Source organism: Cololabis saira, chromosome 2 (genome assembly GCF_033807715.1).
Source record: "Cololabis saira isolate AMF1-May2022 chromosome 2, fColSai1.1, whole genome shotgun sequence".
NCBI lineage: Eukaryota > Metazoa > Chordata > Actinopteri > Beloniformes > Belonidae > Cololabis > Cololabis saira.
The window spans coordinates 46,272,414-46,290,520 of record NC_084588.1 but is presented as its reverse complement, the minus strand read 5'-3'; the positions used below and the strand labels follow the sequence as shown (position 1 = coordinate 46,290,520).

Below are 18,107 nucleotides of genomic sequence, written 5' to 3'. Positions count from 1 at the left end.
TTAACCAGTTGGTGCAGGTTTTTAACCAGATGGTGCAGGTTTTTAACCGGATGGTGCAGGTTTTTAACCAGTTGGTGCAGGTTTTTAACCAGTTGGTGCAGGTGTTTAACCAGTTGGTGCAGGTGTTTAACCAGTGGGTGCAGGTTTTTAAGCAGTTGGTGCAGGTTTTTAACCAGTTGGTGCAGGTATTTAACCATTTGGTGCAGGTTTTTAACCATTTGGTGCAGGTTTTTAACCAGTTGGTGCAGGTTTTTAACCAGATGGTGCAGGTTTTTAACCAGTTGGTGCAGGTTTTTAACCAGATGGTGCAGGTTTTTAACCATTTGGTGCAGGTGTTTAACCCGCAGCAGCTGGTCTTTAAGTCCTGGCTTAACTCTGAAATCTCTGTCTTCCAGGACCTGGGGAGGACGATGGCGGCCGGCGAGGTTCGCCCGAACCCTCAGCTGTGGCTTCAGCTGCTCGGCTTGGCGTCGCTGGCGTCGGCCCTGAACCCAGACGACCCGAACGTCTGCAGCCACTGGGAGAGGTCAGTATCGCCGTGGTGGTGTCTCTCCAGTCTCTCCACAATCTCCAGACTCTCCAGACTCTCCAGACTCTCCAGTCTCTCCAGACTATCCAGTCTCTCCAGACTCTCCAGTCTCTCCAGTCTCTCCAGTATCTCCAGTCTCTCCACAATCTCCAGACTCTCCAGACTCTCCAGACTCTCCAGACTCTCCAGTCTCTCCAGTCTCTCCACAATCTCCAGACTCTCCAGACTCTCCAGACTCTCCAGTCTCTCCAGACTATCCAGTCTCTCCAGACTCTCCAGACTCTCCAGACTCTCCAGACTCTCCGACTCTCCAGACTCTCCAGACTCTCCAGTCTCTCAGTCTCTCCAGACTCTCCAGTCTCTCCAGACTCTCCAGTCTCTCCAGACTCTCCAGTCTCTCCAGACTCTCCAGTCTCTCCAGACTCTCCAGACTCTCTAGTCTCTCCAGACTCTCCAGACTCTCCAGTCTCTCCGTCTCTCCAGACTCTCCAGTCTCTCCAGTCTCTCGAGACTCTCGAGACTCTCCAGTATCTCAGTCTCTCCATACTCTCCAGTCTCTCCAGACTCTCCAGACTCTCCAGTCTCTCAGACTCTCCAGTCTCTCTAGACTCTCCAGTCTCTCTAGACTCTCCAGTCTCTCCAGTCTCTCCAGTCTCTCCAGTCTCTCCAGACTCTCCAGACTCTCCAGTCTCTCAGACTCTCCAGTCTCTTTAGACTCTCCAGTCTCTCCAGACTCACCAGTCTCTCCAGACTCTCCAGTCTCTCCAGACTCTCCAGCTCTCTTCGTGTTGCGCTGAGCTCCTGAATCCCCGCCACAAATCAAGCGTGGATGGAGGAGCTGCCAATAACGGGTTACAGAGGGGAAAAGGTTTACTCTGGGGGACGCGAGGCGGTCGTAAATCCAGCCGTATGGAGACGAGCTGCTGGCCTGGAACTGCTGCTCTGATGAAGCAGCTGTTGCGATCAATACTCTCTGGATGGATGTGATCATAACGACCTGCTGGTCGTCGGGCCCATCCAGATCTAACAGATATGTTTCCTTTAATGACGTCTGAGGCCACGTTTCCACGTAGCCGTGTATTGACAAAAACGGATATTTCCCCCTCTACGTTTTGAAAAATACCATCATTTCCACGAACCTGCATAAATAGCTGTTAAGGTGGAGTTACTTTTAAGTGTGACTTTAGAATATAAAAGAAAATACAAAATAAAAGTAAAATACAAGAAAATATTGACGATGGCCAAACAAATTGTAAACACAGGTGGCACTCATGACGCTGGTGACGTTTCTGTCGCATAATGTGACGTTCTGAAGCCTATACAGTATGTCCGTTTCCCTCTGTTTACAAGCAAACGTGGAGACGGAGTTTTTAAAAATCTCCACTTTGGCCGGAGTTTTCAGAAATGATGGTTTTTGGTGACTTTGAGCTTAGTTTTCGTATAAACGAACGGCCAAAACGCATGAAAACACCACCGTTTTTGCTACGTGGAAACAGGGCCTGAGTCTCAGGAAACCTGCAGACTGGTTCTGTTCCTCACAACAGTCCGACTTCTGGATCAGAATCTTTCTGCACCTGATCAATTAAAACCAAATCAATCACAAATGTGGGCGTAAGGAGTGGGCGAGCCGTCATGTGACCATTGAGCACAGTTTTGGCTTGTGAAGGAGGTCCATTCCTGCTACCTGTTGTGCATAAATTCATTAAAAGAAAAACTTAGCAGTTCAATATAATTACATCAAATCTCTTTCCTTGAATGAAAGGGAACAGAAAGAAGACTTATTTTATCCGTCCCTTTTTCCTAAGAAATCAAATTTCAATTAATGCAATAATAAAAAAAAACAAATGACAAATTACGCAATTTAAAAAAAACAACTTTCCAATAAACGTAATTTAAAAAAACAAAAAAACCAAACCAAACCAAAACTACAACAAATTTATAAAATAACAAATAGCAACAATAGCTGTCGTCAAACACAGATAGTCGTATTCTTTTTTGATTCAAAGAAAAAAATATGACAATGGTGCTAAAAAGAGAGAGAGAAAGAAAAGAAAATCCATCTAACTTAACAATTATCATGATATTTCTTCATCAAACTGGCTTTTATTATTCTTTTAAATAATTTTATTTCATTTTATTTGTTATTTACTGTCTAATTATGTCTTCCCGCATTTAATGTTGATGTAAAGCACTTTGAATTACTTTGTGTTGAATTGTGCTGTACAGATAAACTTGCCTTACCTTACCTTGCCTAAATGTAATGTTTGATTTGCATTCTTTGGCTTCTGTATCCAGATTGTTCCATAAACTGATTAAATTCTAACATGATTGATTGACAGCTAGCTGTTGTAACTTCCTGGTCCAGAACCAGTGGGTCATGTGACACCGGTGGGTCGTGTGACACCGGTGGGTCGTGTGACACCGGTGGGTCGTGTGACACCGGTGGGTCGTGTGACACCGGTGGGTCATGTGACACCGGTGGGTCATGTGACACCGGTGGGTCATGTGACCTCATGCTTGGTGTTTATTTCTTCTTCTGCAGTTACACGGTGACGGTGCAGGAGTCGTACGCTCATCCCTTTGACCAGATCTACTACACGCGCTGCACCGACATCCTCACCTGGTTCAAGTGCACCAGACACAGGTACGACCCGGGACCAGAACCGGGGCAGGTCTGGGTCCTCCCCTGGTTAAAGTGCACCAGACACAGGTACGACCCGGGACCCGGGACCCGGGACCCGGGACCTGGGACCCGGGATCAGACCAGGTTCTGTCCAGCCTCCTTGTGAGGAACCAGAGCGGCCTCCCCGCGTACAAGGGGACAAGGCAAAACTGGACCTGGGTGATGAGGTGTAAAAAAAACCTCGCAGAGCGTAGAATGCCAAAAAAATAAGGCTTTTTATTTTATGTAAAAAAAAACACATACAGGCGGAGGGCAAAATCAGTATTCCTAAAAAAAAGGCACGATGGGGCATAGCCTCTCTGCAAGCTTCCTCCATTCAGCAGACCCCTCTTCTGGTATGCAGCTACTGTTTATAAACCCAGGCAGGGTGGAGAGGTTGATTGGACACAGGTGTGCCACAATCAGTAAAACCAGGCACACCTGTGTGCTGCTCCCCTGCAGACCACGCCCAATCCTCCACTCTGCCACACACATTAAAAAAAAGTCCGGTGATGGTGAGAAGGGGAGGGGTTGCTCACTTTCTCACACTCCTCTACTGGACCTGAACGTCTGGTTTGTTCCAGGATCAGCTACAAGACGGCGTACCGGCGGGGGGTTCGGACCATGTACCGGCGCCGCTCGCAGTGCTGCCCCGGATTCTACGAGAGCGCCGACCTCTGCAACCGTAAGTTTATTTATTTATTTATTTACAAGGATTAGCCCCATTAGTTGATGCCAAAAACCAAAGCTAATCTTCCTGGCTTCCAGACAATAAAATACTAAATCAAACATACAATCTCAATTCATAAAGTACATTTAAAAAAATTTAAATAAAATACAAATAAGAAATTAAAGCTGCAAGCAGCTATGAACGGGCCCTCGCACCCTTGTGCACGTTCATGCGTGCTGCAGTGGAAGCTTGTATGACTTGCATGTAGATTCTTCAGGCCTGGAGATTTAGCGGATGACACCACCCACGACTCTCTATATCAAACCATTCAAAAGCTATGGCAGAAAGTAGGAACTATCAAATATTGACCAATCAGAAGAAGGGGCGTGGCTAATTTGCAGCAATTATGTCCAAGGACTCAAAACCGAGTCCGATGACACCACCCACGTGTCTTTATGTCAAACCATTCAAAGGTTATTGCAGAAAATCGGAAGTATGACATATCGACCAATCAGAAGAAGGGGCGGGGCTAATTTGCACCTAGTAAGGGGAAGGAGTCAAAACTGAGTCCGATGACACCACCCATGACTCTGTATGTCATACCATTCAATAGTTATGGCAGAAAGTAGGATCTATCAAATATGGACCAATCAGATGAAGGGGGGGTGCGCTTTTTGGTGTCTATCGTCGCCACGGTAACGTTTTTGACTGATAAAAATGAATTGCACGTCGTTGCAGGATCGAGACCCACATTTTGATGTATAACACACCTGGGTGCACGTTACGGTTCGGGCGAAGAAACGGCCGAAGAAATGGCATAAATTGTTGCAAAATTACACGATTAATTTCAAATGGCCGACTTCCTGTTCGGTTTCGGCCATGGTGCCAAGAGACTTTTCTTTAAGTTATGCCATGATACAGATGTGTACCGATTTTCGTGCATGTTGTGGGGCTTGAGGCACGAAGTTTTCTAGGGGGTGCTGTTGAGCCGTTAGGCCACGCCCATTAATGCAAACCATTAAATATCACATTTTTCGCCAGACCTGGCTTGGTGCAAAATTTGGTGACTTTTGGGGCACGTTTAGGGGGTCAAACAGGCCCTCATTTCGTCGGGGGAAAAAAAAAAAAAAAAAAAAAAACAAGGTAAAAAATTCCTACAGATACAATAGGGCCTTCGCACTGTAAGTGCTCGGGCCCTAAGAAAGAAAAACATCATACAAATCAGATATAATTTGATGTATTGATCTCACTCAATCAGATATATGATGTTAAGGTGATGACAACAAATACGTTCTTAGTCTTGGTTTCAAATCAGCCTCTTCTGATGTCAGGAATCACCTGGAAGGTTTTCCAACATCAGCTGATGTATAAAGTTCCGTCATCTGCATAGAGTCAGACTTAGGGAACATAATCCACCATTATTCACCCCTCGAGTGTTATATGAATGAATATTTGAACAATAAGTTCTATTATTATAGAGAAATATTAATAATTCTATGGAAATATGTAGTACATTAGTAGCCTCAACCCTCAGCCAGGAGTACGGAATATTACAAAGTATCAGGGCCAGGCAGGAGCAAAATAAAAATAATATTGTAAAGGAAGAAGATTTTTTTTTCATTATGCACGAGAAAAAAGTTGAAATGTTGAGGAAAAAAGAACTGGACCCAGCGAGGTGGTGGTTCTGGTTCTGGTTCAGCCTGGAACCCAGAACTGGACCCAGCGAGGTGGTGGTTCTGGTTCTGGTGGTGGTTCTGGTTCTGGACCCAGCGAGGTTGTGGTTCTGGAACCGGACCCAGCGAGGTGGTGGTTCTGGTTCTGGTGGTGGTTCTGGTTCTGGACCCAGCGAGGTTGTGGTTCTGGTTTCCTCCCTCCAGAACTCTGAACTAAAACTCGCCTCCACACGGTCACATTTATCTTCATGATCCAACACTCAACTCGTTAATTTCAAACACACAACAGCACAAACGAGCGTCTCAGGCGTGAAGGGAAATCCCTCACGAGGAGAAGAAACTGTGTTTTTTATCATGTGGGAGAATCTGTGGTCATTAAGGAGCTAAATAATACAAATGAGACGGAAACATCCAGGAGGAACTTCCTCATTCACCCCCTTTATTCTATTTACCCCCATAAGAACAGAACAGCCTCCAAGGGTCTCTGAAATCACCCCAAACTGACTAAAGTCCTGATGAACTAGCCAGACTTGGTTTAAATTACCCTATAAAGTGTTTCCATAGTAACAGGTTAAACAGGGGTGCTGGTTTCTGCCACCAACTTCCACCAACCCATCACTGCCAATCATTCCTAGTCTTTGTTGCTGTACCACCTAACACTAGATTAAAGTACAACCGTACCACCTAATGATAGATTAAAGTACAACCGTACCACCTAACTAGATTAAAGTACAACCGTACCACCTAACTAGATTAAAGTACAACCGTACCATCTAACGCTAGATTAAAGTACAACCGTACCACCTAACGCTAGATTATAGTACAACCGTACCATCTAACGCTAGATTAAAGTACAACCGTACCACCTAACGCTAGATTATAGTACAACCGTACCATCTAACGCTAGATTAAAGTACAACCGTACCACCTAACGCTAGATTATAGTACAACCGTACCATCTAACGCTAGATTATAGTACAACCGTACCACCTAATGCTAGATTAAAGTACAACCGTACCACCTAACTAGATTAAAGTACAACCGTACCACCTAACGCTAGATTATAGTACAACCGTACCGCCTAATACTAGATTAAAGTACAACCGTACCACCTAATGCTAGATTAAAGTACAACCGTACCACCTAATGCTAGATTAAAGTACAACCGTACCACCTAACGCTAGATTAAAGTACAACCGTACCACCTAATGCTAGATTAAAGTACAACCGTACTACCTAACGCTAGATTAAAGTACAACCGTACCACCTAATGCTATATTAAAGTACAACCGTACCACCTAACGCTAGATTAAAGTACAACCGTACCACCTAACGCTAGATTAAAGTACAACCGTACCACCTAATGCTAGATTAAAGTACAACCGTACCACCTAACGCTAGACTAAAGTACAACCGTACCACCTAATACTAGATTAAAGTACAACCGTACCACCTAATGCTAGATTAAAGTACAACCGTACCACCTAATGCTAGATTAAAGTACAACCGTACCACCTAACGCTAGATTAAAGTACAACCGTACCACCTAATGCTAGATTAAAGTACAACCGTACTACCTAACGCTAGATTAAAGTACAACCGTACCACCTAATGCTATATTAAAGTACAACCGTACCACCTAACGCTAGATTAAAGTACAACCGTACCACCTAACGCTAGATTAAAGTACAACCGTACCACCTAATGCTAGATTAAAGTACAACCGTACCACCTAACGCTAGACTAAAGTACAACCGTACCACCTAATGCTAGATTAAAGTACAACCGTACCACCTAATGCTAGATTAAAGTACAACCGTACCACCTAATTAGATTAAAGTACAACCGTACCACCTAACACTAGATTCAAATACAACTGTACCACCTAACGCTAGACTAAAGTACAACCGTACCACCTAACGCTAGATTAAAGTACAACCGTACCACCTAACGCTAAATTAAAGTACAACCGTACCACCTAACGCTAGATTAAAGTACAACCGTACCACCTAACGCTAGATTAAAGTACAACCGTACCACCTAATACTAGATTAAAGTACAACCGTACCACCTAACGCTAGATTAAAGTACAACCGTACCACCTAACGCTAAATTAAAGTACAACCGTACCACCTAACGCTAGATTAAAGTACAACCGTACCACCTAATGCTAGATTAAAGTACAACCGTACCACCTAATACTAGATTAAAGTACAACCGTACCACCTAACGCTAAATTAAAATACAACTGTACCACCTAACGCTAGATTAAAGTACAACCGTACCACCTACAGTAACTCTAGACTAAAGTACAACCGTACCACCTACAGTAACTCTAGATTAAAGTACAACCGTACCACCTAACGCTAGATAACACATTCAAAAGTTATTATAAGCCAGGCTTAAAACTTGACACATTAAAAAAAGGGACAAAATAAGAATTGCAAGCGGGGGTCCCTGCTCTGTTTTTCTTTTACCCCTGATGTAAAAGATTCAGCAGCTTCAGCAGATGTTCAGATGTGATGCTGCTGCTCAGAGATGAATGGCAGCATTTACTCTAGTCTCCTGTCAGACAGATGCTGTTACAGACGCTGTTACATCACAACATCAGAGCGCTGGACCGAGCAGAAGAGACACAAAAGCATGTGATCCTTTATTCAGGAGTAAACTCATCTCCTTCAGCTGCTGCTCTTAATTGTGAGAGAGTTGGACTCTCGTTCCTCTCATCAGTCCTGCAGGGAAACATCAGCATCAACATTTCATCCTGCAGGGAAACATCAGCATCAACATTTCATGCTTTACATTCCTTTTTTAGTAGTTTCTGTTGACTTATGCAGATGCGACGGCTGATCTACAGCAGTTTACTCTGATTACTCTGGTGGGGGGAAAGTTATGTGACCAGTCAGCGACCAATGAGGAGCAGAGATTTACCAGGACTGTGATGGTGTCCTTACTCCTCGTTAGCTCAACGGTAGAGACCGACCCCGGGGGGGGCAGCTCTCCTGAGGAGGGAGGGGGTAACAACCGTCCCAGGACGCTGCTTATTGTTTTTGCTAAGTTAATATATTGGTGTATAAAATAGATAAAGCACAGCGCATCCTCACTACAATAAAACCACCATACTGGTATACTAAATACAGTGTGTGTGTGTGTATATATATATATATATATATATATATATATATATATATATATATATATATATATATATATATAGACTCCAGTCCCCACTGAGGCCCCGTTTCCACGTAGCAAAAACGGTGGTGTTTTCATGCGTTTTGGCCGTTCGTTTACACGAAAACGAAGCTCAAAGTCACAAAAAAAACATCATTTCTGAAAACTCCGGCCAAAGTGGAGATTTTTAAAACCTCCCACTTCACGTTTGCTTGTAAACGGAGGGAAACGGACATTTATTCTTCAGAACGTCACATTATGCGACAGAAACGTCACCAGCGTCATGAGTGCCACCTGTGTTTACAATTTGTTTGGCCACCGTCAATATTTTCTTGTATTTTACCTGTTTTATATTCTAAAGTCACACTTAAAAGTAACTCCACTTCTCTGTCACTCCAAACGAAAGACTCGTTCATCTTGGAAGTAACTGGAAGTTACTCGTGTCATTTGTTGATGTTTTTTTCCAGTATTCTGATTGGCTAGCATGACTTAATCTTCTCCTTACACTGCCCCCTGTAGGTTTGGCTGCTCATAGCACCTTAACAGCGTATTTATTTAGGTTCGTGGAAATGATGGTATTTTTCAAAACGTAGAGGGGGAAATATCCGTTTTTGTATGTGGAAGCGTGGCCTGAGAGCTCCAGGGGGGGTCTGGAGGATGGACGGGTGTCTGGTTAGTCAGGTCAAAACCACCAGGGTTAAGTAGCTGCACAATCACCACAACAAAGGACCTGACCTCCGGGGGGTCCCTGCACTCCAGCTCCTTTCAGTTCTCCATCTGGACTGGAAAATGGACCAGAACAAAGACCGGCCTGGGGGCCCGGTTCCTGGACCAGGTCCATTAGGAGATTCTCCTGTTTCCACAGGGGGGGACTGAAGAAATTCAGCTGTTGCAGAAATGGTTCATCCATCTTTTTTTTTTTTTACCTTGTCTGCACACATATTAATGGTTGATACCATGCCGGTAAAAACCTATGGCATATATATGTGCATTATTACTATATCTAATATATATACATATATATACGCATACATACGCATACACATACATATATACACATACAAACCCAGTGTTTTTTTTGTTTTTTTTTTTTTGTTTGGGGGGTGACATCCACTGCTAATCCAGGAAGCAGGAACACACGGAGGCACACGTCGAGCACTGGAAATCTGCAAGAAAAACCACAAACGAAACACAAAACTGACATGGAGCCGACCAAAACACGAGCAGGAATCGACCCAAATCTCGAGATCCGAGGTTAGTTAAGCTACCGCTAACTAACCCCAAAACTACAGAGCAAGCATGCAGGTGAACAAGCCAGTGTGTATGTCTATGTGTGTGTGTGCGTGTATGTATATGACTATGTGTGTGTGTGTGTGTGTGTGTGTGTCCGTGTCATCCATCATTTTTAAGTCCATTAATCACATTTGATCAGTTAAATCAATCCTTTTATATTTTGATGCTTTTTCTTTCAATTTTAGATGACCTCTGTTGGTGCAGATTCTAGTTTAAAACAGAGGAAACAATGATTGCTGACTTACCCAGCATGCTTTGCTCCAGGAAATGTCAGGGCGTTGACCCCGTTCACACCCTCGGCCCGTTGCTAGGCAACCTCACCGTCCGACCAATGAGATCACCGCTGCAGACGATGAAGCTGCTGTTTGTTCTCTTAACGGCTCGTTAGGAAAACGAGACCAACGTTGGTGTTAAATCTGATAATTGACCCTCGAAACGCAGAGAAGTTTTGTAAAACTACTAAATAAAGGCGATAGAATGAATCAAAGATCCTGTTGTTTATGGATGTAGAAGGTTCAATCTCCGTCACTGATGAACAGATCTGACGTCTTTACTTTTATCTTTTAGTGTCTTCTAAAAGACGGCCCGGTTCAGGTCCACTCCATCTTTAAGGGTCTAAAAGTGCATGAAATGATAAAAATACATGGCCGAATGGCCCGGTTGGTTCTGATGGTTCTGATGGTTCTGACGCCGCAGACGTGTGACGCCTCCCAACCCAGACTGGTGTCACCGTGAAACACGGCGGCGCCGATAGCAGCTTATCGTCCTGCCTCTTATCGCTGGAGATTCTTTATTCAGGCCGGAGCTTCAGCTCAGACTCACTGATGTTTCTGTCAAAACAAGATGAAAAATGACGACCAGCAGAAACATAAATCATCTTCTGGACGATAAACGGATACACGACTTTGTGGTCCCTGGTTGTCCTGCTGGTCTGGTCTCTGGTCTGGTCCAGTTTCTGGTCCAGTCTGTGGTCCAACCTCTGATCCGGCCTCCAGGCGTCCAGTCTCACACTGCTACATGTTGATCCGTGTCTTGTTTCACCACGTTAACGTCCTCCTCCTCTTCCTCCCCAGCTCTGTGCAGCTCGTTAACCTCCTCCTCTTCTTCTACTTCTCTGTTCCAGCTCTCTGCAGCCAGGACTGCATACACGGGTTCTGCGTCTCCCCTGATTCCTGCCAGTGTGAACCGGGCTGGGGAGGACCGGACTGCTCCAGCGGTGAGTACCTGCTGGCCCCGTCCCCGTGGTACCTGCTGGCCAGGACACGCCTGTCCAGGTGAGGTCCAGGTCTCTCCTGGACCTCACCTGTCCCCGTCTCCTCTGGTCTCTGAGGTCCAGCTGCTCCTCCACCTGGTTCTATCAGCCACTACCCACAGTTCCACAGGTGAGGGGCGGAGTCTGTCCTGGCCCCGCCCCTCTGACCCTCCCACCAGCAGGTCCGTCAGACTGGACGGGGGGGAGTTGGGGGGGACGGGGTGGTAGTCTAGTGGCTACAGAGGAGGGTTCAGGTCTGGAGGACCCGGGTTCAAGCTCCGGAACGGCAACCAAGATGAACCACCCTGGGCCCTTGAGCAAGGCATTAACCCTGATTGGTCCATGGTGTTTGTGTCTCAGATGGAAGTCGCTTTGGATAAGATAAGATAAGATTATCCTTTATTTCTCCTTTATGGGGAAACTCACTTTGTTCAGCAGCAGTAACTCAACACACACATGCAGTGAAGGTAAAAAAAGTAAAAAGTTAAAAATATATATATTTACAAAATATAAACAGTATATACAGTACATTGCAATGGAAGTAAAAGTAGTGCGAAAGAAAAAAAAACAGTGCAAAAAAGCAGGTAGAATGTGTGTAAGGTAGAGGTATTGCACATCTTGTTTTTGTTATTGCATGTGTTATTGTCCGTTAACTACTGAGATAAGATAAGATAAGATAAGATATCCTTTATTTTCTCCCTCAGTGGGGAAACTTATTTTGTTGTCAGCAGTACACTTAGCACACACATGTAGGGGAGGGGTAAAAAGACTGAAAAGTCAGAGATAAAAAATATATAAAAAATACAAAAAGATACGTATAAAATATGTATAAACACAGGATATGAACAGTATATACAGTTAAGAAACAGTGCAGAAAAGCAGGTGGAGTGTTGTGAGGTAGACTGGCAGATTGACAGATATTGCACATGTTATATTATTGCACATGTTATATTATTGCACATATTATTGTCCACTGGCTACTGAAAGCAGGCCTGGTTATACAGTCTGATGGCAGCGAAGGAAATGATGGAGCTCTCCATGGTCCTGATGGAGCTCTCCATGGTTCTGATGGAGCTCTCCATGGAGCTGATGGAGCTCTCCATGGTCCGGATGGAGCTGATGGAGCTCTCCATGGTTCTGATGGAGCTGATGGAGCTCTCCATGGTTCTGATGGAGCTCTCCATGGTTCTGATGGAGCTGATGGAGCTCTCCATGGTTCTGATGGAGCTCTCCATGGTTCTGATGGAGCTCTCCATGGTTCTGATCGAGCTCTCCATGGTCCTTATGGAGCTCTCCATGGTTCTGATGGAGATCTCCAGGGTTCTGACAGTCTCATGAAGGGGGTGGGAGATGATGTCCATGATGGATAACAGCTTAGCCACCATCCTCCTACTACTACTACTACTACTACTACTACTACAGTACAGGACAGAGCTAGTACTACTACTACTACTACAGCCCAGGACAGAGCTAGTACTACTATTACTACTACTACTACTACTACTACTACTACTACAGTACAGAGCTAGTACTACTACTACAGTACAGGACAGAGCTAGTACTACTACTACAGTACAGGACAGAGCTAGTACTACTACTACAGTACAGGATCGAGCTAGTACTACTACAGTACAGGACAGAGCTAGTACTACTACTACAGCCCAGGACAGAGCCGGCTTTCCTCACCACATAAAAGTTAAATGACAGTAGTAGAAGTCGTAGTAAGCTGGAGTTTGAGTCGTGTTGAGTGACTGTGGTATTTTCCGCGACGCGTATCGTCTGGTGTTAACCCGGTTTGAACCTGGCGACACCATGAGCTCCATTATCAGAACGGAGGCTGATCTTCATGCTAATGAGGCTGATCTTCATGCTAATGAGGCGGATATAAGAGGGAAATGTCAGTCTGTTGTTCCCGGTTCAGCTGCTCACGGTTTAGGGAACCGATCTGCTGCGTGAGATTACATCCCAGCAGTAGCTGCTCCATCCCAGCAGTATCTGCTCCATCCCAGCAGTATCTGCTCCATCCCAGCAGTATCTGCTCCATCCCAGCAGTAGCTGGTTCATCCCAGCAGTATCTGCTCCATCCCAGCAGTAGCTGGTTCATCCCAGCAGTATCTGCTCCATCCCAGCAGGAGCTGCTCCATCCCAGCAGTATCTGCTCCATCCCAGCAGTACAATGGTTCATCCGAGGCTGGCTAAATGTTGTTGGAGGCTTCAAAATCTAAAATGATTTCTGCTACGACTCGCCCACCTTTCCTCAGGTACCAGTGTTGTGCAGGAACGAATTCAAATAAACGAGTTCAAATGAACATGTTCATTAAACAAGTTCATTTCTGTGAGAACGTCAAACTGAACGCAACATGCATTGTCTCCCAAAGAGTCCGACGGTAAAAATCTAACCTTTCTGTGCAAATAACGTCCACCTGAGAAAACCAGTCGGAGCGTCTGCCTCGTCAACTTCATATCTGAAACGTCATGTGGGGTTTGAGAGAGAACTTTTGGTTGTAAATGTTGGTGACGGACCAGCGTGACAGTTGATGGTTGGTAAATGTTGGTGACGGACCAGCGTGACGGTTGTAAATGTTGGTGATGGACCAGCGTGACGGTTGTAAATGTTGGTGATGGACCAGCGTGACGGTTGATGGTTGTAAATGTTGGTGACGGACCAGCGTGACGGTTGTAAATGTTGGTGACGGACCAGCGTGACAGTTGATGGTTGGTAAATGTTGGTGACGGACCAGCGTGACGGTTGGTAAATGTTGGTGACGGACCAGCGTGACGGTTGGTAAATGTTGGTGACGGACCAGCGTGACGGTTGATGGTTGGTAAATGTTGGTGACGGACCAGCATGACGGTTGGTAAATGTTGGTGACGGACCAGCGTGACGGTTGATGGTTGTAAATGTTGGTGATGGACCAGCGTGACGGTTGATGGTTGTAAATGTTGGTGACGGACCAGCGTGACGGTTGTAAATGTTGGTGATGGACCAGCGTGACGGTTGTAAATGTTGGTGACGGACCAGCGTGACGGTTGTAAATGTTGGTGACGGACCAGCGTGACGGTTGATGGTTGTAAATGTTGGTGACGGACCAGTGTGACGGTTGTAAATGTTGGTGACGGACCAGCGTGACGGTTGATGGTTGGTAAATGTTGGTGATGGACCAGCGTGACGGTTGATGGTTGTAAATGTTGGGGACGGACCAGCGTGACGGTTGATGGTTGTAAATGTTGGTGACGGACCAGCGTGACGGTTGATGGTTGTAAATGTTGGTGACGGACCAGCGTGACGGCTGATGGTTGTAAATGTTGGTGACGGACCAGCGTGACGGTTGATGGTTGTAAATGTTGGTGACGGACCAGCGTGACGGTTGATGGTTGTAAATGTTGGTGACGGACCAGCGTGACGGTTGATGGTTGTAAATGTTGGTGATGGACCAGCGTGACGGTTGATGGTTGTAAATGTTGGTGACGGACCAGCGTGTTGGTTGATGGTTGTAAATGTTGTTTACTGACCAGCGTGACGGTTGATGGTTGTAAATGTTAGTGACGGACCAGCGTGTCGGTTGATGGTTGTAAATGTTGGTGACGGACCAGCGTGACGGTTGATGGTTGGTAAATGTTGGTGACAGACCAGCGTGACGGTTGATGGTTGTAAATGTTGGTGACGGACCAGCGTGACGGTTGATGGTTGGTAAATGTTGGTGACAGACCAGCGTGACGGTTGATGGTTGTAAATGTTGGTGACGGACCAGCGTGACGGTTGATGGTTGTAAATGTTAGTGACGGACCAGCGTGTCGGTTGATGGTTGTAAATGTTGGTGACGGACCAGCGTGACGGTTGATGGTTGGTAAATGTTGGTGACAGACCAGCGTGACGGTTGATGGTTGTAAATGTTAGTGACGGACCAGCGTGACGGTTGATGGTTGGTAAATGTTGGTGACGGACCAGCGTGACGGTTGATGGTTGTAAATGTTGGTGACGGACCAGCGTGACGGTTGTAAATGTTGGTGACGGACCAGCGTGACAGTTGATGGTTGGTAAATGTTGGTGACGGACCAGCGTGACGGTTGTAAATGTTGGTGATGGACCAGCGTGACGGTTGTAAATGTTGGTGATGGACCAGCGTGACGGTTGATGGTTGTAAATGTTGGTGACGGACCAGCGTGACGGTTGTAAATGTTGGTGACGGACCAGCGTGACAGTTGATGGTTGGTAAATGTTGGTGACGGACCAGCGTGACGGTTGGTAAATGTTGGTGACGGACCAGCGTGACGGTTGGTAAATGTTGGTGACGGACCAGCGTGACGGTTGATGGTTGGTAAATGTTGGTGACGGACCAGCATGACGGTTGGTAAATGTTGGTGACGGACCAGCGTGACGGTTGATGGTTGTAAATGTTGGTGATGGACCAGCGTGACGGTTGATGGTTGTAAATGTTGGTGACGGACCAGCGTGACGGTTGTAAATGTTGGTGATGGACCAGCGTGACGGTTGTAAATGTTGGTGACGGACCAGCGTGACGGTTGTAAATGTTGGTGACGGACCAGCGTGACGGTTGATGGTTGTAAATGTTGGTGACGGACCAGTGTGACGGTTGTAAATGTTGGTGACGGACCAGCGTGACGGTTGATGGTTGGTAAATGTTGGTGATGGACCAGCGTGACGGTTGATGGTTGTAAATGTTGGGGACGGACCAGCGTGACGGTTGATGGTTGTAAATGTTGGTGACGGACCAGCGTGACGGTTGATGGTTGTAAATGTTGGTGACGGACCAGCGTGACGGCTGATGGTTGTAAATGTTGGTGACGGACCAGCGTGACGGTTGATGGTTGTAAATGTTGGTGACGGACCAGCGTGACGGTTGATGGTTGTAAATGTTGGTGACGGACCAGCGTGACGGTTGATGGTTGTAAATGTTGGTGATGGACCAGCGTGACGGTTGATGGTTGTAAATGTTGGTGACGGACCAGCGTGTTGGTTGATGGTTGTAAATGTTGTTTACTGACCAGCGTGACGGTTGATGGTTGTAAATGTTAGTGACGGACCAGCGTGTCGGTTGATGGTTGTAAATGTTGGTGACGGACCAGCGTGACGGTTGATGGTTGGTAAATGTTGGTGACAGACCAGCGTGACGGTTGATGGTTGTAAATGTTGGTGACGGACCAGCGTGACGGTTGATGGTTGGTAAATGTTGGTGACAGACCAGCGTGACGGTTGATGGTTGTAAATGTTGGTGACGGACCAGCGTGACGGTTGATGGTTGTAAATGTTAGTGACGGACCAGCGTGTCGGTTGATGGTTGTAAATGTTGGTGACGGACCAGCGTGACGGTTGATGGTTGGTAAATGTTGGTGACAGACCAGCGTGACGGTTGATGGTTGTAAATGTTAGTGACGGACCAGCGTGACGGTTGATGGTTGGTAAATGTTGGTGACGGACCAGCGTGACGGTTGATGGTTGTAAATGTTGGTGACGGACCAGCGTGACGGTTGTAAATGTTGGTGACGGACCAGCGTGACGGTTGTAAATGCTGGTGACGGACCAGCGTGACGGTTGATGGTTGGTAAATGTTGGTGACGGACCAGCGTGACGGTTGATGGTTGGTAAATGTTGGTGACGGACCAGCATGACGGTTGATGGTTGTAAATGTTGGTGACGGACCAGCGTGAAGGTTGACGGTTGTACATGTTGGTGACGGACCAGCGTGACGGTTGATGGTTGTAAATGTTGGTGACGGACCAGCGTGACGGTTGATGGTTGGTAAATGTTGGTGACGGACCAGCGTGACGGTTGATGGTTGTAAATGTTGGTGACGGACCAGCGTGACGGTTGATGGTTGTAAATGTTGGTGACGGACCAGCGTGACGGTTGACGGTTGTAAATGTTGGTGACGGACCAGCGTGACGGTTGATGGTTGTAAATGTTGGTGATGGACCAGCGTGACGGTTGATGGTTGTAAATGTTGGTGACGGACCAGCGTGACGGTTGTAAATGTTGGTGATGGACCAGCGTGACGGTTGTAAATGTTGGTGACGGACCAGTGTGACGGTTGTAAATGTTGGTGACGGACCAGCGTGACGGTTGATGGTTGTAAATGTTGGTGACGGACCAGCGTGACGGTTGTAAATGTTGGTGACGGACCAGCGTGACGGTTGATGGTTGTAAATGTTGGTGACGGACCAGTGTGACGGTTGTAAATGTTGGTGACGGACCAGCGTGACGGTTGATGGTTGGTAAATGTTGGTGATGGACCAGCGTGACGGTTGATGGTTGTAAATGTTGGTGACGGACCAGCGTGACGGTTGATGGTTGTAAATGTTGGTGACGGACCAGCGTGACGGCTGATGGTTGTAAATGTTGGTGACGGACCAGCGTGACGGTTGTAAATGTTGGTGACGGACCAGCGTGACGGTTGATGGTTGTAAATGTTGGTGACGGACCAGTGTGACGGTTGTAAATGTTGGTGACGGACCAGCGTGACGGTTGATGGTTGGTAAATGTTGGTGATGGACCAGCGTGACGGTTGATGGTTGTAAATGTTGGGGACGGACCAGCGTGACGGTTGATGGTTGTAAATGTTGGTGACGGACCAGCGTGACGGTTGATGGTTGTAAATGTTGGTGACGGACCAGCGTGACGGCTGATGGTTGTAAATGTTGGTGACGGACCAGCGTGACGGTTGATGGTTGTAAATGTTGGTGACGGACCAGCGTGACGGTTGATGGTTGTAAATGTTGGTGACGGACCAGCGTGACGGTTGATGGTTGTAAATGTTGGTGATGGACCAGCGTGACGGTTGATGGTTGTAAATGTTGGTGACGGACCAGCGTGTTGGTTGATGGTTGTAAATGTT

At 46.3% G+C, this 18,107-nt stretch overlaps 1 protein-coding gene across 1 annotated transcript in view; it reads left to right on the top strand.

Moving 5' to 3' along the window:
• Positions 1-399: 399 nt before the first annotated feature.
• The window catches only part of LOC133456678 (multiple epidermal growth factor-like domains protein 11), a 111,034-nt gene continuing 93,326 nt past the window's right edge, over positions 400-18,107 (top strand). The window contains exons 1-4 of the mRNA XM_061735209.1: positions 400-526; positions 3,072-3,173; positions 3,776-3,876; positions 11,125-11,217. Of these exons, the coding sequence (XP_061591193.1) occupies positions 411-526; positions 3,072-3,173; positions 3,776-3,876; positions 11,125-11,217 (412 nt within the window). The 5' untranslated portion in view covers positions 400-410. The remainder of the gene's footprint in view (positions 527-3,071; positions 3,174-3,775; positions 3,877-11,124; positions 11,218-18,107) is intronic.